Source organism: Drosophila teissieri, chromosome X (genome assembly GCF_016746235.2).
Source record: "Drosophila teissieri strain GT53w chromosome X, Prin_Dtei_1.1, whole genome shotgun sequence".
Classification (NCBI taxonomy): domain Eukaryota; kingdom Metazoa; phylum Arthropoda; class Insecta; order Diptera; family Drosophilidae; genus Drosophila; species Drosophila teissieri.
The window spans coordinates 13,548,468-13,566,017 of record NC_053034.1 but is presented as its reverse complement, the minus strand read 5'-3'; the positions used below and the strand labels follow the sequence as shown (position 1 = coordinate 13,566,017).

The window sequence follows — 17,550 nt, the reverse complement described above, 5'->3', positions numbered from 1 at the left end:
AGAGTGCAACGCAGCGGTAATGAGAAAGGGCATTAATTAATTGTACCATGACCAACAGGGCTTAAAACCAATGACATTGCGAACCATTAGGCTTGAAAAATGCAATTCCTGCAATCCAATCAACTCTGTTTCGTCATGAATTAAGGTGAGTTAAATCACGTAGTGATTAAGTAAAAGTTACGGCATTATTTCCGTTTATTTATCAATTAAGTTATAACATGACTCAGTTTTTAAATCCCTGTGAATCAAAAGGCACAGATACTCACGCAATGGCATCGATCATATCGAGTCCCATTTCCACGGCGCATTTGGCGTGATCCTTGCGAGGTTCCGGCAAACCGGAGACACAATAGTAGCAGTCGCCCAGGATCTTGATACGCAAGCAGTGGTTGTCCTGCGGGAAAAGTACATAAAGTATATAAAATTCCTGTCGTAGTTCGGAATCCGCCTAAGGATCCAACCAACTTACGTGTGCCAGCTGATCGAAGCGGCCGAAGAGCTCGTTGAGCAGGCGGACCAGCTCCTGGGCACTGCACTGCGAGGAGAGCACCGTGAAGCCGACAATGTCCGCGAACAGGATGCTCACGTTCTCGTGCTTCTGGATGTAGATGCGATGGAACTGCCCGGCCACCGGCGACAGGATGTCGTTCTTCATCTGCATGGCCACGTGCTGCGGCAGCACCGATAGCAACAGACGCTCCAGCTTCTCGTTCTCATCCTGGATCTCCAGTCGCGATGCGATGCAGTTGCGCGTATCGAGAAAAGTGCGTCGCTGTGCACGCTCCATCATGATGTTCACCACCAGACCGGCGACATTTACACCGATGAAGATGACAATGTTGGCAATCAGCTGATTGTACTCCAGATAGCGCAGCGCATCCGTGAATATCTTGTAGACCGTCAGGCTAATGTGCACCGAGGGCAGGGCGATGCCAAAGGCCACCGCCTCCCAGATCTGCAGCGGCATCATGGCGTAGGCCAGGAAGACCACAAACACGATCTGCCAGACGCCCTCGGCCATCACCTCCTTGGTGTCCACCGGGAAGACGCTGCCCAGCGTGGGCATCGACACCACGCAGATGCTGGCCGTGAACAGCAGGATTCCGTAGCACAATGTGGGCAGGTGGTGGTCCTTGATCACGGAGCACTGCAGCAGCACCAGCACCACGGCGAACAGGCCGCAGACGATCGCATTGAAGATGTTCTTTTGCGATGATGGAAAGAAATTAATGTTTTTTTAATGAAAAGGGAAAGCAAGTACCAATAGTATCACAGTAAGTTTACATAATTGAATGGAACTACGAGTATGGGGTACAGGACTTACGTGAAAGGTGGCCGCGTTGTTGAAGGTCAGCGAGAGGGCCGCCATCACGCCGCAGAGGACGAAGACCAGGGCCACCACGCCCAGCACCGAGAAGCGCTGCAGCTTGAGCGTGTACCGCTGGTAGAGGCATTCCAGCTCATCGTTCTCGAAGCGCAGCGTGTTCAGCGGGCGGCCGCGCGTCGCCTTCACGGCATGGTCCATGCGGCGCCGCCGCAGCTGCCGCTGCCGAGCGGCTCCTTCCGACGCCTGCCAAAGGGATTGGGGCCGCCAAGATCAGGGGCTGCAAGTGGAGGAGCGCACGAGGTCATAGGTATTAGTATACTGTATGTGGCAAGTTACACTTCCTGAATTAACCCCATTTAATTCAGCTTTAAATGATATTTCTAATATTTCGTACAATAGATATACCATTATTCATAGAATATTATATGTATTAAATAAGCAAATCTAAATATAATTATTATACATTTTTCCAGAAGGCTACTCCCCATTTCCCGCAGTGTAAGCGGGAGCAGGTCACCTTGAAATCCGCCTGCCGTTGCATGTCAGTGGGCCTGCTTTGGGGGAAAATGGAGAATGTAAAAGGGAAAATGGAGAATCGAAAATGGGAAATGGAAAATGGGAAATAGGAAATGGGTGCTCGTGCACACAACCAATGGAGGGGAAAATGTCGAGAGCAAGACCCCCCAAATGCCCAGTGCTCCTCGGCCAAATCGTTTAAAATAACATTTCCCAAGTTCGCTGAAAATATCCGCTAAAAATAAGCAAGCTGGCGCGAAGCTGGCGTGAAATCAATCAATGTTCAGCACAAAATTTCCCACAAGCCCAGGAGCCCACGCACTTGAAAATATTATGAGAGATGATGAGGAGGATGGGAGATGCGAATAAGCACTGCTGACAACGGTCTTTCAGTGGCAGATTAATTGCGATTTGTATGCGGCAATCCGTTAAGTTCATTAAAATATTATGCACAAATTCATTTTGCAAATGAAATCCGTAATTAGCCGGCTTTAACGAGTGCAGCGTGGAATATTTGGCCGCTGGCCGCTGGCTGCCATTGGATCGATGTCTATATTCGGCTATGCCCGAGACGTTAAATCAATTAGGCATGAAAACATTTATAGACATCCATCGGTGGAGCAGCAACATCACCAGCACCAGCAGCACCAGCAGCACCAGCAGCACCAGCAGCCCAGAAAATGCGAGGTGTGTGTGTAACCTCAGAGATGTGGCAAGTTCACCCTTTTCGCTGGTCACACACGGCGAAGGTGTCCCAGGCACAAGGTCATCACCCAAAACCACCAAATGCCAAAATGGAGCCTCTGCTGACCTTGACAAAGCTGGCAGCCACTCGAATCCTAGCAGAAAGTGATGAGTATGTACAAAAACTCTATAGTTGCGCTTATTTACTTGGAATACTTGTGATTACTGATAGTTTTAGGCCATTTTTAAGTCAATCATTATCTCTATGCCATCCACTTATCCTTTTGCGAATTGGACACGCACTTAATGCCAACGAACTGTGCAAATTGTGCCGAACTCCTGCCCAGTTGAGCAATCATCATCCAGCAGCAGAGCATCAGATCTTGTAGAGCTTGTAGAGCCTCGTGTTTGCACAGTTGGCTCCGTGGAAGTCCCAACAATTAGACGTCAACATGCATGTTTCTTTTGTTTGTGCAGTGGCAGTTTGTCAATCAGTCACTCATTCAGTTGGTCAGGTATTCATTTAGCCATTCAGTCAGTTGGCTTGGCTTATTCGTTGATTATTCGCTGTCAATTTGTTTGCTCGCGCCGCTTGTTTGTTTGCTTATGTGGGTTGTTTGAATCATTTTTGATGTGCGCATTTCGAATTTGCATTTTCGCAGCGACATTAATATAATGAGACGTGAATATTTTCAATTTCTTGGCGTCCACCATTACTCGTCCCCCCAACTTAATGTCTTCAAAACCACCAGGTTGTATTCTTTTTTCTTTTTTTTTTTCTCTCTGTGTGCTTCTCTGTGTGGGCTTGTCCAAAATTCTATTTGCGGCACGCCAAGTGTTCGAGCGAATTTTTCTGCGTTATGCAAGTGTAATTTCGAGTGCTTCGCACTGCAAGTTCATCACACCAGACCCACAAAACTACTACTAAACAGTGAGAAAACAGTTCAAAAAAAAACAGAATAACAAAAATTATAAGCCAAAAACACAGCGCAACGGAAAAATTGCTGTCATTATAAATTCCCGTCAAGTGGGCATTTCGTGCGTATTTTGGAAATTGTATTTATGTGTCCTACATAAATTTCGACGAGCTGTTTTTTGCCATTAGTTGAGATGCTATATTCCACAGACTACGATAAATATTAATTAAATCAAGTCGAATGTTATGATTGGGAAATGTATCGACTTGACGCGCGCTGGTTATACTTGGCATCCCATCCATTTATCCAATAATATGTGCTAAAATGTACCCCTCGTGATGCAAAAACATGACAATTTCTTGTGTTTTCCCCCTTGTTTTCCATTGACAGGCAACCAACGCAGAGATCACAGAGGTACACTGTTCAAAATTCGGAGATAGGCTTGAGTTGCGTGTTCATTAGCGAGTAAATTGCCTCGCAAGTGATTTTTTGCCGCGATTTCTCGATTGATTTTCTAGCCCCAGCAATTGACAGCAATTAGGTTTGCAACACTTTCATGGGCTCTCCGCCATTAATCGTTTTCATCGTCGTCATTCTCGCCATATAATCAATCAAAATTCAATTTCCAATTTTCGCTTTCGTCGTCTGGCGCCCGCCAAACGAATTAGGGCACAAACCGATAGATAAAAAGATAGATATGTATATAGATAGATAGATAGATAGATAGATAGATACATAGATAGATAGATGGAAAGAAAAGCCGATGCAAAAGCAGCAGCAGCAGCATCAGCCAAATGACGCAAACAGAAACATTTAGCGAAAAAAGGAAATCGTAGAAATGTACGACTGTGTGTATGGACTTGGCCATATCAAACGGTTTTTATGGCCCACTAAACTGATTGGATTTTCGGATTCATTTATAGTTCCCAAAAGGAAAACTCCAGGAACTGCGATAAATTAAGAGTGTGGCTGGTTTTTGCGAAGTATTCAATGGTTTATCTACATATATGCTAAGAATACTTGAGGTGTTCAGCCTTGGAGTTAATTTATATATAAGGATTATTTGTCTAATATACATTGCAAAATATTTGTTGTACATATCGTACATATCGGAAAAGATTATATTTCGGAAGAAATTCGTTGACCAAAAGTGACGGATTATTACAAAAACCCATCTATTATCTTTGTAGAACCAACCTGACAAAACTCACTCATCCGCCATGTGGCACATAAATACATTTTTCCACACGCCGTGTGTTGCGAAACGGAAACGAAAATTGTATTAGACCAAGTTTTCAGCTAAAATGTTTTTGATAGACAACAAAGTTGTGTCCCTTTGACCAGCCATACATTTTGTGTGTAGCGAGAGAAGTCGGTCCAAAAACTAATTATATTTGCATACTCGTACGTTGTTCAGCAAGCCCAATTTGCCCCTTTTTCTGCGCGGCAAGTGGGGAAGTGGCAAAGACAAAATCAATTAGTGGATCCGGTGCACATATTGCCATCCACTTTACCAAATAGTTTATAACAGTGGCTAACAAAACAAAAAGTTATCAAAAAGTATCTAAAGTATATTTTTATGGTTTACCATGCCTAAAATCATGTGAAGCAATTCAGAAGTTGGAAAGCATTTAAATTGCACTTCGAATCAGAATCTGCCATTTCAAATATTTTGTGGACTAGTGTTATCTGCATCTAAAATACTCTTCGCTGCTGGCCAACACATATTTCGTTTATTTCGTCTTATTGGCCATTTAAGTAGGCCATCATGTTTGGGGCATTGCAACAAAATCAGTTTAGCTGACCCTCGAAAACTGTCGTAAATTGAATAGAGACCCCGGGACATGAAGGATGGACTTTGTTTTTGGAGGGTGGAACTCGGCGCCACACGAAATTTGATGTCTCGCCAAGGAACTCGTATATGTGAGGCTCCTACCACCAAATCCAGAAACCAAATCCCACCCCAATGGCCATAAAACTCGGTGGCCATTTGTTGGGCTTTAGTATTTTTATTAGCAAGTGCGCGAAATTCGATTTCCATTGTGGGCGGAATTCGATATATATGGCGACTTGATGATGCACACTGCAAGTATGGGAAACTTTTTTAGTTAATTAGTTTAGTTAAGCACACATGGGGCACGTTTTTCAATGCCTTTGTGCTCTCCGTGGATAAAAGTGAGCCAGTGCACACACCTCAGCACGATAAGAATCGAAATAGCATTGCACTTTGCACTCAGATAATGGGCAAGGCAAATAGATGCATATAAAGTACAGATGTTGCACCTCAGCACCGCGGAGTTCAACAAGGCAGCCACCTGGTATTTATTTGGATAATATTGAATAAACGCCTGTGCCATGCAATCATCTCCGGTCTCTAGAAGCCATTGCTGCAGCCGAACTACCAGCTTGATTTTTAATGCAACAAAGGGTACAGTGGGGCTCTTGCAACAAGAACGTATGTTAGTTGAAATATGTAAACAGAGTTAAGTAAAAATGGGTAGCGTCCTACAAATACCTAAATCGGAAATAACTACTAGAATAGATTCATTTTAAAAGTATATATTATTCTGCTAACTTATTTGAGATGAAGATGGTTCTTCATTGTGATAATCTACTGTTCTAGAAGGTCGAAGAAGTTTATAAGGCAGGGAGTAATGTTATCTAGGTGGCTTCTCTGTTGACTCGACGCCTCTATTTACACGTTCGTTCCCTGGATATTTCAATGCGGTGCAATGCACTGCCAGCTGATTCAATACCACATTTATTCCATTTTCCTCACGCGGTTTTTGCAGTCGGAAGAGATAAAGGTAAAGGTAAAGATAAAGATACACATTTGAGTTATAGAAAATGCAATGCTTGTAAGTTTGATTTATTAGTTATAGAAAATTCAATGTTTTTAAGTTTGATAGGACGAGAATTAGTAGAAAATATTTAATAATTTGATATATTTATATAAATCTTTCATAAATAAGCAGCTAACCTCAGCTTTTGATCCACTATTCTTGACTGTTTCTGCACTTTTTAAACCAACACTTATTTTTCAGTGTCGCTTGATTAGCGTGTGCCGATATGAGGCAAATTCAAATTTGTGTTTGAGGGATTTTCAGCGAATTCCTTTAGTTGCCGTGCTTTTTACGGCATTTTTGCGCCTAATTAAACGCAAAAAACACAAGGCGCGAGATATCAAGAAACGCATTGAGCATATGTAAAAACCCCTAACCTAGGAATCCAATCACTTTCCGATTTTGCGAACGTGGCTTCGCATCCGCAATGAATGAATGAATGACGGCAGGATGGAATGGTTGGCATGGATGAGGTGGTGTGCTGTGGTGTGCTGGTCGACGACGACGTCGACTACGTGGAGGTGGAGGTTCAAGTGGTGGCACAAAGCTCGGCAAGGGCACGATGCAAATTACCCCGAAAGGCCATCGCACAAAATAAAATCAATAAAAGGCGTTTATTTTTAACCGCTAGATGATTGAACGCCCGACGACGATCCGGAGCTCCAAGCGGGTTAATCGTGCTCAAATGCATCCCTTTGCCGCCTTCCGAATCCGAAACCGCGTTCAAATGGGGATTAATGGGTTAATAATATGGAAAGAATCTGGGATTTTCTGCAACCTTCAGATAAGAGAATATTATACGCTGATCGAGTTAGAATATGAATACTGTGTAATTATTGATGCATTAAGAAATTTAACCATGTACCCCTCACTACAAAAAAAAAATCTTGAAAAATTCTTGCAAAATTCTAGGCATTCCCATTTATTCAAAGATCATTTTATGATCACATAGCGAACATCTGCTCGTTTCTGCTCCATTGCATCGCTGTTGAAGTCAGCATGCACAATTGAGCGTCCCAAATTGCAACCGGAAGTTGCATGATCCCAGCGATCGTTGCCACCGCAGAGAGGCACATCTGTGGAAAGCTTTTTAATGCCGCAATTGATATGATATAGGATGATAATAACCCCTGCTTTCTGGACCCACTCAACTAATGGCCAAACGATTATCGAAACGACATTTGTACAAGCAACTATAAACTTTGTAATCCCGTCAAGATTACAGGTAGCAGGTGTAGCTGCTCACTGTGACGCAATTTCAGCGATCAAAACGCAAACTTATTATTTGTAATCTATGCTATTAGCTGCAAGTTATTGGCTGTTATTGGTTGTTTCGTAAGATCAAAACCTTGGCCACTTAGACCCCGAATAGCTTATGCATGGCACGCAAAGAAATAAGGGAAAAAAACCAAGAAATCGAATCCAAAATCCACAATTACCCGATCCCCAGACATCCAAGATACTTGAAGTGCCGTTGGGTCAACGGGCGAGCATTATGAATATTAAATATTTGCTATTTTAAGTGAAAACAAACCGAATGACAACATGAAAAAAGGGCTTAAAATTCAATGGAACTTTTCCAGCGTAATTCGAAATTGGAAGGAAAAATGAAGTAGAGATATCTATGTAAAATGCACATTTTTGGTCAGAGTAAACATAACTTTGTTATAATGGTTCTGTTCCTACTCTTGACGTTTTTGCTAATTGGAAACATGACAGCGCAATCATTTTAAAATCTGTGAGTTTATTTCCTTGTTGACCTAGTCAAAGCTCTTAAATTATTGTTAGAAAGACAGGCAGTGCAAAGAAAACTAGCGATGTAGGGATGTCTTATTAGCAGAAAATTCTTTTGAAAACTAATAGCCATAAGTTGATTTTTGATCTGCGCAAGAATCTCTAGTTTTAATAGATCCCGTGATCTAAATACAAATAGAACAATGTTTAGGTTAACCTGGCTGTTAATGTCGATTATGAGTGATAAGTGTATACAAAAATTCCATTGCTTCAGCTCTTAATTTTTAATTTCCATCTGTTCATCGCAAAAGTCGTTAATTAAGTTCCATAATTTGTTAAGTTTGTGAGGCCGGAAAGAGATTTCGCAGAGCAAAACAGTGCACTTCCTTATTTTGAATGTATTTTAAGTGTATGATTTAATATGCATTACTTGTTAAATTATCATTATATATTTCTGGGAGCTCATTTAAAAGCTTGCCGCTTAAAATTGATAATGGAAACTGAAAGAGTTTTCAGCATAATCGACAACTGCCAAATCATTTTCAAAAGCATCTCCCCTCCTCCATCAGCGATTTCTTCATGTCTCTGGTCATTTTGTCGGAACATCTCACTTAAAGTGTTGACTTTTAAATGGCAGCCAGTAAAAGCTAACCGAAACAGCAAACTGAAAGGAAAAATAAACGAAACGCCAGCGGCGATAGGAATAATATTTTTTCCCGATTGTCATTGACTTTGTCCTTAGGATACTTGAAACAAAAAAGGCCGCGACAAATGAAAACTCAACGTCAGGAGCATGAAATTAAAAACAAAAAATATATGAAGCCTGCAAAAGACAGGCGGCGGAAGGACGCGATGAATAAGATGATTTGTCAGCTTCTGACATTTTGACTGCTTCATTCAAGTCTTTAAAATCGAGAAAAGGACCACCGGATACTGGACATCATGAACATCATCATCATTATCAGCATCCATGGAGCAGAGCTGGCCAATCGGTGGGGATAAGCAGTGTCATTCTAATGCTAAGCCAAACAAAGGGAACCAGGTGATACAAAAGGCACGGGCGGCAAACCTCTGGGTTGTTGAACCAAATGTGCCAAATGAATTGCAGGTGTCTTGAGTGCAGCGACCCACGCACACAGGAAACAGCTGCCGGTGCAGCAGCAAAGTGTCCTTTCCTACCGGCCACCAACAAACAGCCAAACAGCCAACCACCCACCCATCCAGCCGGCAGGCAGGCAGGACACACATGCGCCTCCTTGTCGTCACCTGGGAAAAGCGAGTAAAGCCAGAAAAGCCAGAAAAGCACACACACACTTAAGCCATTATGCGCTCGCGGTGCTGATGACCCTTTGGCGGCCTGCCAACAACAGCAGTGGTACAGTAGTTGTAGTAGTAGAAGTAGTAGTAGTTGTGGTTGTGACAACAAACCGCTTGAAGGACCCTGTGCTGAAGGACCTGCCCAAGTCCTGCCAGGATGTGGGCATGAGTCCAATGTCCTCTTTAGACCAATGTTGTTTACGACATTTATTGTGACTGCCGACCACTCGAATTAAAGGACTTGCTTAATAGCACATAGGGTATGGTAGTCATCGATAGTTAGACATCGCAATCGATTCTATCGAAAGTTGTTTATCGTCTATGATAAATTAGTAGTGAAAAAAGTTACAAAACTAGGCTGAATTGGTTGCAAGAGCTTTCGGTACACAAATTACATATTTAACGCAACAGCCATCAAAAGAAAATATAGCATTCATAAATCAGAAATGCGTTGCAGCATTTGGCACGCAATTTCCACTTGACCTTGACGTGCCATCCAGAGCTTTGCTTCCTTTTCGGCAGGCAGTTGACTGCCCCATCTACGCAAAACTCTTTATCTGTCTACATATTTCCCATGACATCACTACCCGAATCGCGAATCGATAAAAGGTCTTCTGCTCTCTCGCAGGCCGTAAACAAAACAGCAAGGGGTACATAGAAGACATCAATAATAAGTGAAGATAATAGGAAGTCAAGAACTAGATCTTGGAAGCCTGGCATACCTAGCATATTATAAAGGTACTACCGTATAACTAGAAAAAATGGTATTATTTCGTTTAAATCTTGTTAGCATGACTAGGTCAATGCTGATTGCTGATACATAATGATACATATAGTACTATATATATAGTGTTAAGCAGGAAGGCACTAAAGATCTTTAAGGTTCAAGGGAGGTGGCAATACAATTGTTATTTTGATCACAGCTGTGTATTCACGGGCACACTTCAGTAGAGCGTTCCCATATTAGCTTATCTATCTTGCCGTCTTATCAACCCGCCACTGCGACCGTAGCGAAAGTTTCCTGACCCTCCGCAAAGAAAGACGTAAGATCGTTCCAAAGTGTTTCGACCCTATAAATACCATGCTCTAAAGTTGCTAGAACTTCAGTTACTTTCTGAGAAATAGAAAATCAAACCACTTATGCCAAACATTGGAAAATGTATGAAGAGTTTAAGATTGCGAATGTAATATTTATTTAATAAGTTTACGAGTTTTTTACGAGTCAAATATGCCCATTACCTTTGACACTAGGTATTAACCTATTTTAGACGCAGGAAAGCGTATGTGCAATCGCTGTGGCCACTTGAAAATTGTTTTCATTTTATCAACGCAACTCGAGAGCTGATTAACCCCTGTCCGCACTCTTTTTTCCCTTTTTCGTCCACAGTCGATTCGAAGTCGATGCCCACTGCACTGGCATTTGTTTGTCTGTTTGCAATGTCATTTGGGAATCTATTTATAATTCCCCCTCCTGCTGTGGAAAATTTCGATTTCCAGAAGGTTCCGATAGCCTGGGGTCAACTGAGGCTTTTGCAGTCCTACAACTGCAAGTCGGCCTCCTGCTCCTGCTGAATTCACAGGAAGGGGCATTATAATTTCAGCCGCAGTTCCTGTTTTCCGGACGGGTCAAATGCCAGTTCCGGAGTTCACTGACACATATGCGAATCGATCGGGAATCGCACTGTGGATTAGATGCATCTTTCAATTGAATATTTCAAAGTATGTATGTATGTATAATAAAAGATCATATTTGCCATGGTATTTTTACGAACATCACTTGCACTTTTGGCCGATACACTCGACTGGGTTCACCAAATTGATCTGCTCATTATGAGCCGAATGGGAAACAGTCGCGTCTGTTTTGCTTTCATCTTGCTTTTTTTTTGTGTTTTTTTTTTGTATACTAATATAATATTTGTTGTGCCAGCAACATATGTGAAACATCTGACATTTTGCTTTGTCACGCGAATATTCGAATATTGAGCAATGCAAAAACAATGAGCTATGAAAACACTCGGCACTACGAGCTTACTGAAAATAGCTATAAATAGTACTTCCCCTGACAGAAACCCTTTGGTTCTTTGGAGAACTATTATTTCTTGCCCGTTTGAATCACTGGCGATTTATTTTGTTTTCTTTTTGCTGTTTTTTGTTTTCTGTTTTTGTTTTTATATAGTCTTGGAACGTGCTTGAGTACTTAACAAAATCGGGTATCGGAATCTAATTGGCATTTTTTAATTAACCACTTTGTATGTGTGTCAAAATGGAGGTGTTATGGTCTGTGGATGAGTTTTTCAAATTTTATTTATTTTTTGTACCATTTGTACCATTTTATAACTGCAATAAATTGTCAAGTGCTCAGCGTTCTTAATTGTCTGCCATAAGCGGATTGGAAAATGTCGTTAAACGTCGTCGTCGCCTGAAACTGGGCAGTAAATTATCATGTACATGTCTGTCTCATTATTGCATAATTTCCTTAAAGTGAAAAGTGTTTTTCATTTACTTTCAGCTGTGTGTTATCTATTCGAAGCTTTATGATGAGGCACTTGTGGGTTCTAATCGCTTGGCTGATAGCCAAACCTCTCGGCTTTACTGGCTGCCAATGTAGTGTTAATTAAGGCAATCCAATAAACTTGACCCGAAGTGTCGAACAAATAGGCCTGAGAAACCGCTGACATGTTCGAGTGCTGCTGCTGGGAATCGAAACAATGGTCAATGGCCAATGGCCAGTGGCCAATTGGCAGTGGAGCATCTGAAGAGCCTCGAAGTGACAGGCGCCAACTTCATAAAGCGAATTGCTTGATAATTGTTTGGTCAGCCAGCTGTCTGAATTGGCCAACAAGTTTATATTGAAATGTGGTTTTGCGGATGGAAACAGTTTCACTTCATTCGGAGGTAGCTAATTGTGGCCATTAGCAACTTGAACACTGGCTGTCACATTTGGATTTGCTTCAAATATTGAAACGATGAAGATATTCAAAAAGATGTCTCAGTATTTAAGTATTTCTTCCTTAGCTGTTGCAGTATGAGTCTCATAGATTTCCCACTTTTGTAGGCTAGTGTAATTCGAGTGCGTCCAATAGGCGTATACGTGTTGGCCATTTAACCCCCTCAAGCGCCTTGCGAATCCCAGAGGCCTGTCAATCCACTCTCTCTCTCTCTCTCTCTCCAGCGTTGACTCGCTCAAGCATGATTGATGGCATTGATTGATCGGCGATCGATCGGTGTATCGGTGTATTAGTGTGTTGGCCACGTTGGGGCGGGGACTTAAGACACAAGCAATCATCTGGCCGACTGGACTGATCATTGTCATGTCGATCAAATCGGCAATTAGATAAACAATCGAAACAGTGAATGAATTCAGCCCATCCAATGCTCAGCAATCAAGTTATGACTTTGTTATGCAGTTGAATTGCAAAGTGCTTGAATTAAAATGTTCAAGAAGCTTAGAAGGCGGTGCACAGTGAATTACTATTGCTCTAACTCAAAATGATAATTAAATTAAATTAATAACTAATTCGGTAAACATCCTATTCCTTTTTATAATTATAAGCTTCTTTAATTTGTTGTCAGCAGCTAATGTTTGGTTTAAGATTTGGTGTCTAAGATCTCTTAATCCGATTGCATTTTTAATGCAAACTATAATTCCAGCATCTCGTCACAGGGCATTGCCAATTTGATCTGTCTTCACCTGTCAATCCGTCAATCCGTCAATCCGTCAAGTGTGTTTCAATTCGCAGCTCGTTTAGAGGCTCAAACGTTACAAATTTGCTGCGCGTGCGCAAGTGTCTGGTTTTCTCTCTGATCTTTTCAGTTCACTCGACTGAAAATCGAAATCAAAATGAAAATCAAAATCCAAATCAAACTCAAAACTTAATCAATGCAATGCGCGCGCTTTTGGTGTAAGTGGCTTGGCTTTGCAACTTGGAGATTTCATATAGGAGGCAGGTTTTGTTTCAATCTCACTTTTGATTTCGACTCCCAAGCAGCTGCCGCTCAGATATTTTTGCACAGTTGCTGTTGAAGTTGCGGTTGTCCGTCCGGCGGCACGTTTTTTGTCAGGGTTGCCAGCGTGAGTTCATTTTAATTGCCAGCACATTCCGCTGTCCATGCACACAGATACTCACTACTCACTCCGCACTACTCACTACTCACTCCGCACTACTCACTACTCACTGCACACAACGCACTATTCATTCGGGCCAATAGACTTCGGATACAGCCACCACTATCTAAGGAGCTCTGTAAATGAGCGGGGATTGAATTGCTGGCCAGCACTTAAGCCTGATTGATTTACCCCCCAACACACAGGCAGGAACTTCACAGTTCTATTGCCATACCATAATGGTCCGAAACTGCTGGTCAAAAGTTCATCAAACTTTGAATGGCAACAGGAAACGGGTATCAATAGCCTGGCTCAAAGTATCAACTCTTTAAGATATGAATGCTTTAATTATCAATTTTACAGTGATAAAATCAAATAAGGATCACATTGTATTAAAATTGCATACATTTTCCGTTTGATTTGCCTGATTTGCATGGACTCCTTGCCGAAAGGGTATTCAAATGCTTTCCAGTTGCTCAAGAGTTGAGCCATTTGGGCTTCAATTTATCTCTGATGTCCATAATTGATTCGCAGTGCAGATCTCTCTCGCAATTTCAGTTTGGTTAATTTTCAGATGGCGAGAATGGGGTTTTCTCTACATACATATATGTTTGTTTGTTGCTGACTCTGTCACATTTGGCGGCGAACAAATTAATTTTTGCGCCTACATGCACTAATTGACTCGCATATGGGCGTCTGTCTGATCTGCGACGGCGTTTAGTAAATCCCAAAGAAAAACCGGGCGGGGGCAGCAAACAAAAAAGCCGTTCGCACAGATGGGAAAGTTACAAATTGGTTATACTCTTACAGGGGGTATCTATGGTATTTATATATTGGAAGAAAAGCTTGCAATTATCACTACAAACAAATTCCAAGCTTCCATTCAACCATTCTTCGATTTAAACCATTATTATTTAAATTACCATTAAGATTTACATATGAAAACTTAATATTTATTTATATTTACCATCATTTTTTAAAAGCGCAAATATTTATTTAAAGCCAATTGAGGTCGAATTGATTATCACTTTGGAAAGCACTTTCTTCATGCTCAAGTGCGATGGAATATAGTGCATATACCATACACTAGGCGGATACTTGATATCAATGTCTGCTCATCTTGCGCTACCCACACGAAAAGCGAACAAAGACGCAGCTTGACCTACAAATGGCCAAATAGATAGGAAAAGCCGACACCCTTACACCTGGTTGAATGCCACATGGGGCGGTAGCATGGATAGTGGCATTAGAGAACATGTTTCAACATGGCAACATGCAACCGAAGCAGATCAAGTGCACACGTGAGCACACATTCACACATTCACACACTCACACACTCACACATGGACACATTCACACATGGACACTGGCACGCAGCAAATGCAAAATGGTTAATTAGAAATCAATTGAAACGTATATGTGCTCGTAATTGGCCAACGCCTGCAAAGCAGTCAACTGCCTGCCAACTGCAGTGGAGAGCTGCCGCCAACTGCGACCCAAATACGCCACCAATTGGATGTGGCATGCAAACTGCGACGAGAACCAGTTTGGACTGTGCCCCACCAAGCCCCACCAAGCCCCCCGAACCCCTCTCCATACTCCATCCACTGCTACAGTCCAACTTCAGCAGCTAGAACTGCGCAGAGTGTCTTTTCACTAACTCAAATCGAATCTCAGATAAGATCTATAGTTGCACTTACTAACTCTTCCCAACTTGACGCCTAATGCGCTTCGTCACTACGTGGGCTGGTTGTAGTCAGTGATGCACTTCTAGTTTAATACTTCTTAAAAAAAAAAGACAAAATTTCCGCAGTCAACTCGAAAACTGAAGAAAATCAATCCTCATTGACGTTAAAAGCCACAAAAGCTGTTCGCTCAACGAGTTGAGTAATGGGCACTTGTGTATGATATGAATGAAGTGCATAAAGGTTGTCGAAGTCAAGCACTGTCGCCATAATAATATTACTTAACTTATTTCCAATTTATTATTTAAGCAGTAACAATGACGTAGCCTTGACAATGAAATTTTGAGCTGCACGTACACGGCTGCTCAAATTCGCATTAGTTATTAAGCTCAAAAACACTTTTGAACGCTTTTCAAACAAAAAACTCTATCTTGAGCGCAATTACTGCATGGAATATATACGGTATCAAAAATACCATAGTATAAACTTTAACTTTAGAAAGAGTTGACAAACCAAATACCATTTAAATATGTTTGATACCCCTTTCTTAGAACGAAATTAAAGGAAGAATTGCAGTTTCTTTGGTCTGCTTAGAAAACTTGTTTGCCGGGGGAAATTGTAGGAAGTGGATTCTTTTGTAATTCCTCGGTCGGTTTCAATGGCACGACCATCAGTCGCCCCCATCAGCCGCCCACTTGCACTTTTCAGAGGCGATTTCCAAAGGCGGTTCGTTGTTTGCTGTTTGTTGTCAAGCAATTTAGCTCACTTCGCTGAAGGTTAGAGGCAACTGACTCTTTTGGCACCTCTTCGCCTTATCGCGAAGGGGTTTATTTTTCACCATTTTGTTTTATTTTCGTATTTGCGTTTATTTATTTATTTTATTTCTGCGGGCCTGAGGTTGAGGTTGCACTCTCGGTGTCGCGTCGCGGCGCGTCAATGCACAATTTGCATGCATGTCACGTTCCCTGCAACGATGACGGCTTCGTCACCTGGCCCAACGCACAGTGCCCCAAGTCAAGAGCAGCAAGAATTTGTGAATTTCAGGCAGGAATAGTTCGAAAAGCGAACCATATTAATTTGGCCAAGCCGATGCGGTAATACCCTAGGCGAGGTGTTACTACCATCACTGAATAACTGCTTGTTTCAATTGCAAGTAAATTCCCTCTGATAGTAACATCTTTATGGTAATGGTAAGCAGTAATTTTATTTAATTTAATTTGATATCATATTCGTTGTTACTTCGCTTACTTTAAGTACTCTATTTGATGACTCAAGTCGTGCGCAAAATATTGAACCTTTGAAAACAAAAAAAAATTGAAAACGAAAATGTGGCGAGTCAATTAAAAATCTTTGGCCATGTTTTTGTCTGTGTGCTAAAGTTAATTGAATTCACGACTGGCGCCATGATTTACGATTTGTATGAGGAATGCCATAATGGAAAATCGAATTGGAAAATTTTCCTACATTTTCCAAGCACTTTGATTGGTGCTTTGCGCTGTGATTAATTATAATTTGCATTTCTTTTTTATATATTTTAAGAATATCCAACTAATATTCTTATAATTTAAAAGTAGAATCTAAATGAACTTGCTTCTGCCACAGGTTAAGATATTGTTGCGAATTTTCGCAAAACTATTGAAAAAATTGGATTTCAAAACTCCTTTGTTTTCGTGCTCCTATTTTTCCAGTGAAGGTGGTCATGTTATTCTGCGAAGTTGAACAACGCGGCTTTGTATAAATTGGCAGTGCGTACGGCACAATGAGAACTTTTGCATCTGCGAGATTCTGAGATTCTGTGGTCACAGTCACAGTTCATTGAACCATTAGAACACACTTTGCCCTGCCGCAAAGATGCTGCAGAAGATGGAGAAGATGAAGAAGTGGCTGCCGATGGATGATACGGATGGAGCCCAAGTGCCGTGCCTCTGGATGCTGCACAGTTAAAACAGTGCACGTCTTTCCTTGAAAATGTATCTACGGAGTGTCGCAAGTAACACAAAAACGCGTTTCTCTTCTCGGCAACACTAACTAACTTAAATTATAAATTATAATACTACAAAGTATGTTTTATGTCTACATAAATATAGTTGTTGAGCGACGCTAAGCTAGCATTTGTCAATAATTTTAAGACTTGCCAAAATATTTCCGATAGTCGACGCTAAAATACGCTTGCTCATTTAATAAAGGAAATAAGAGATAGTACTGCATTTCATTGAGCATTATTAGTTTCAAAACAATCTGATATGATATATTTAGCTTTAAGAAACAAAAACTGCCAACAAATTAAAAAAAAACAATGTTGTTTTTTGTTTCTGAAGCCTTGTTGTTGTTTAACCAATTAAAGTTAGCTTCCGCCTACGTTTATTATTACTATTTGTATTTGTTTTGCTGGTTATTGAGCTTATTTTCTTTCCGTGTGCCT

The 17,550-nt window shown here is 41.4% G+C and overlaps 1 protein-coding gene across 13 annotated transcripts in view; it reads right to left on the bottom strand.

Moving 5' to 3' along the window:
• The window catches only part of LOC122625288 (Ca(2+)/calmodulin-responsive adenylate cyclase), a 31,243-nt gene that overhangs the window by 10,768 nt on the left and 2,925 nt on the right, over positions 1–17,550 (bottom strand). For all 13 annotated transcript variants that reach the window (XM_043805348.1, XM_043805350.1, XM_043805347.1 and 10 more), the window contains 3 exons: positions 1,325–1,604; positions 470–1,204; positions 267–394 (listed from right to left, as the gene is read on the bottom strand). In XM_043805348.1, the coding sequence (XP_043661283.1) occupies positions 267–394; positions 470–1,204; positions 1,325–1,525 (1,064 nt within the window). In that variant the 5' untranslated portion in view covers positions 1,526–1,604. The remainder of the gene's footprint in view (positions 1–266; positions 395–469; positions 1,205–1,324; positions 1,605–17,550) is intronic.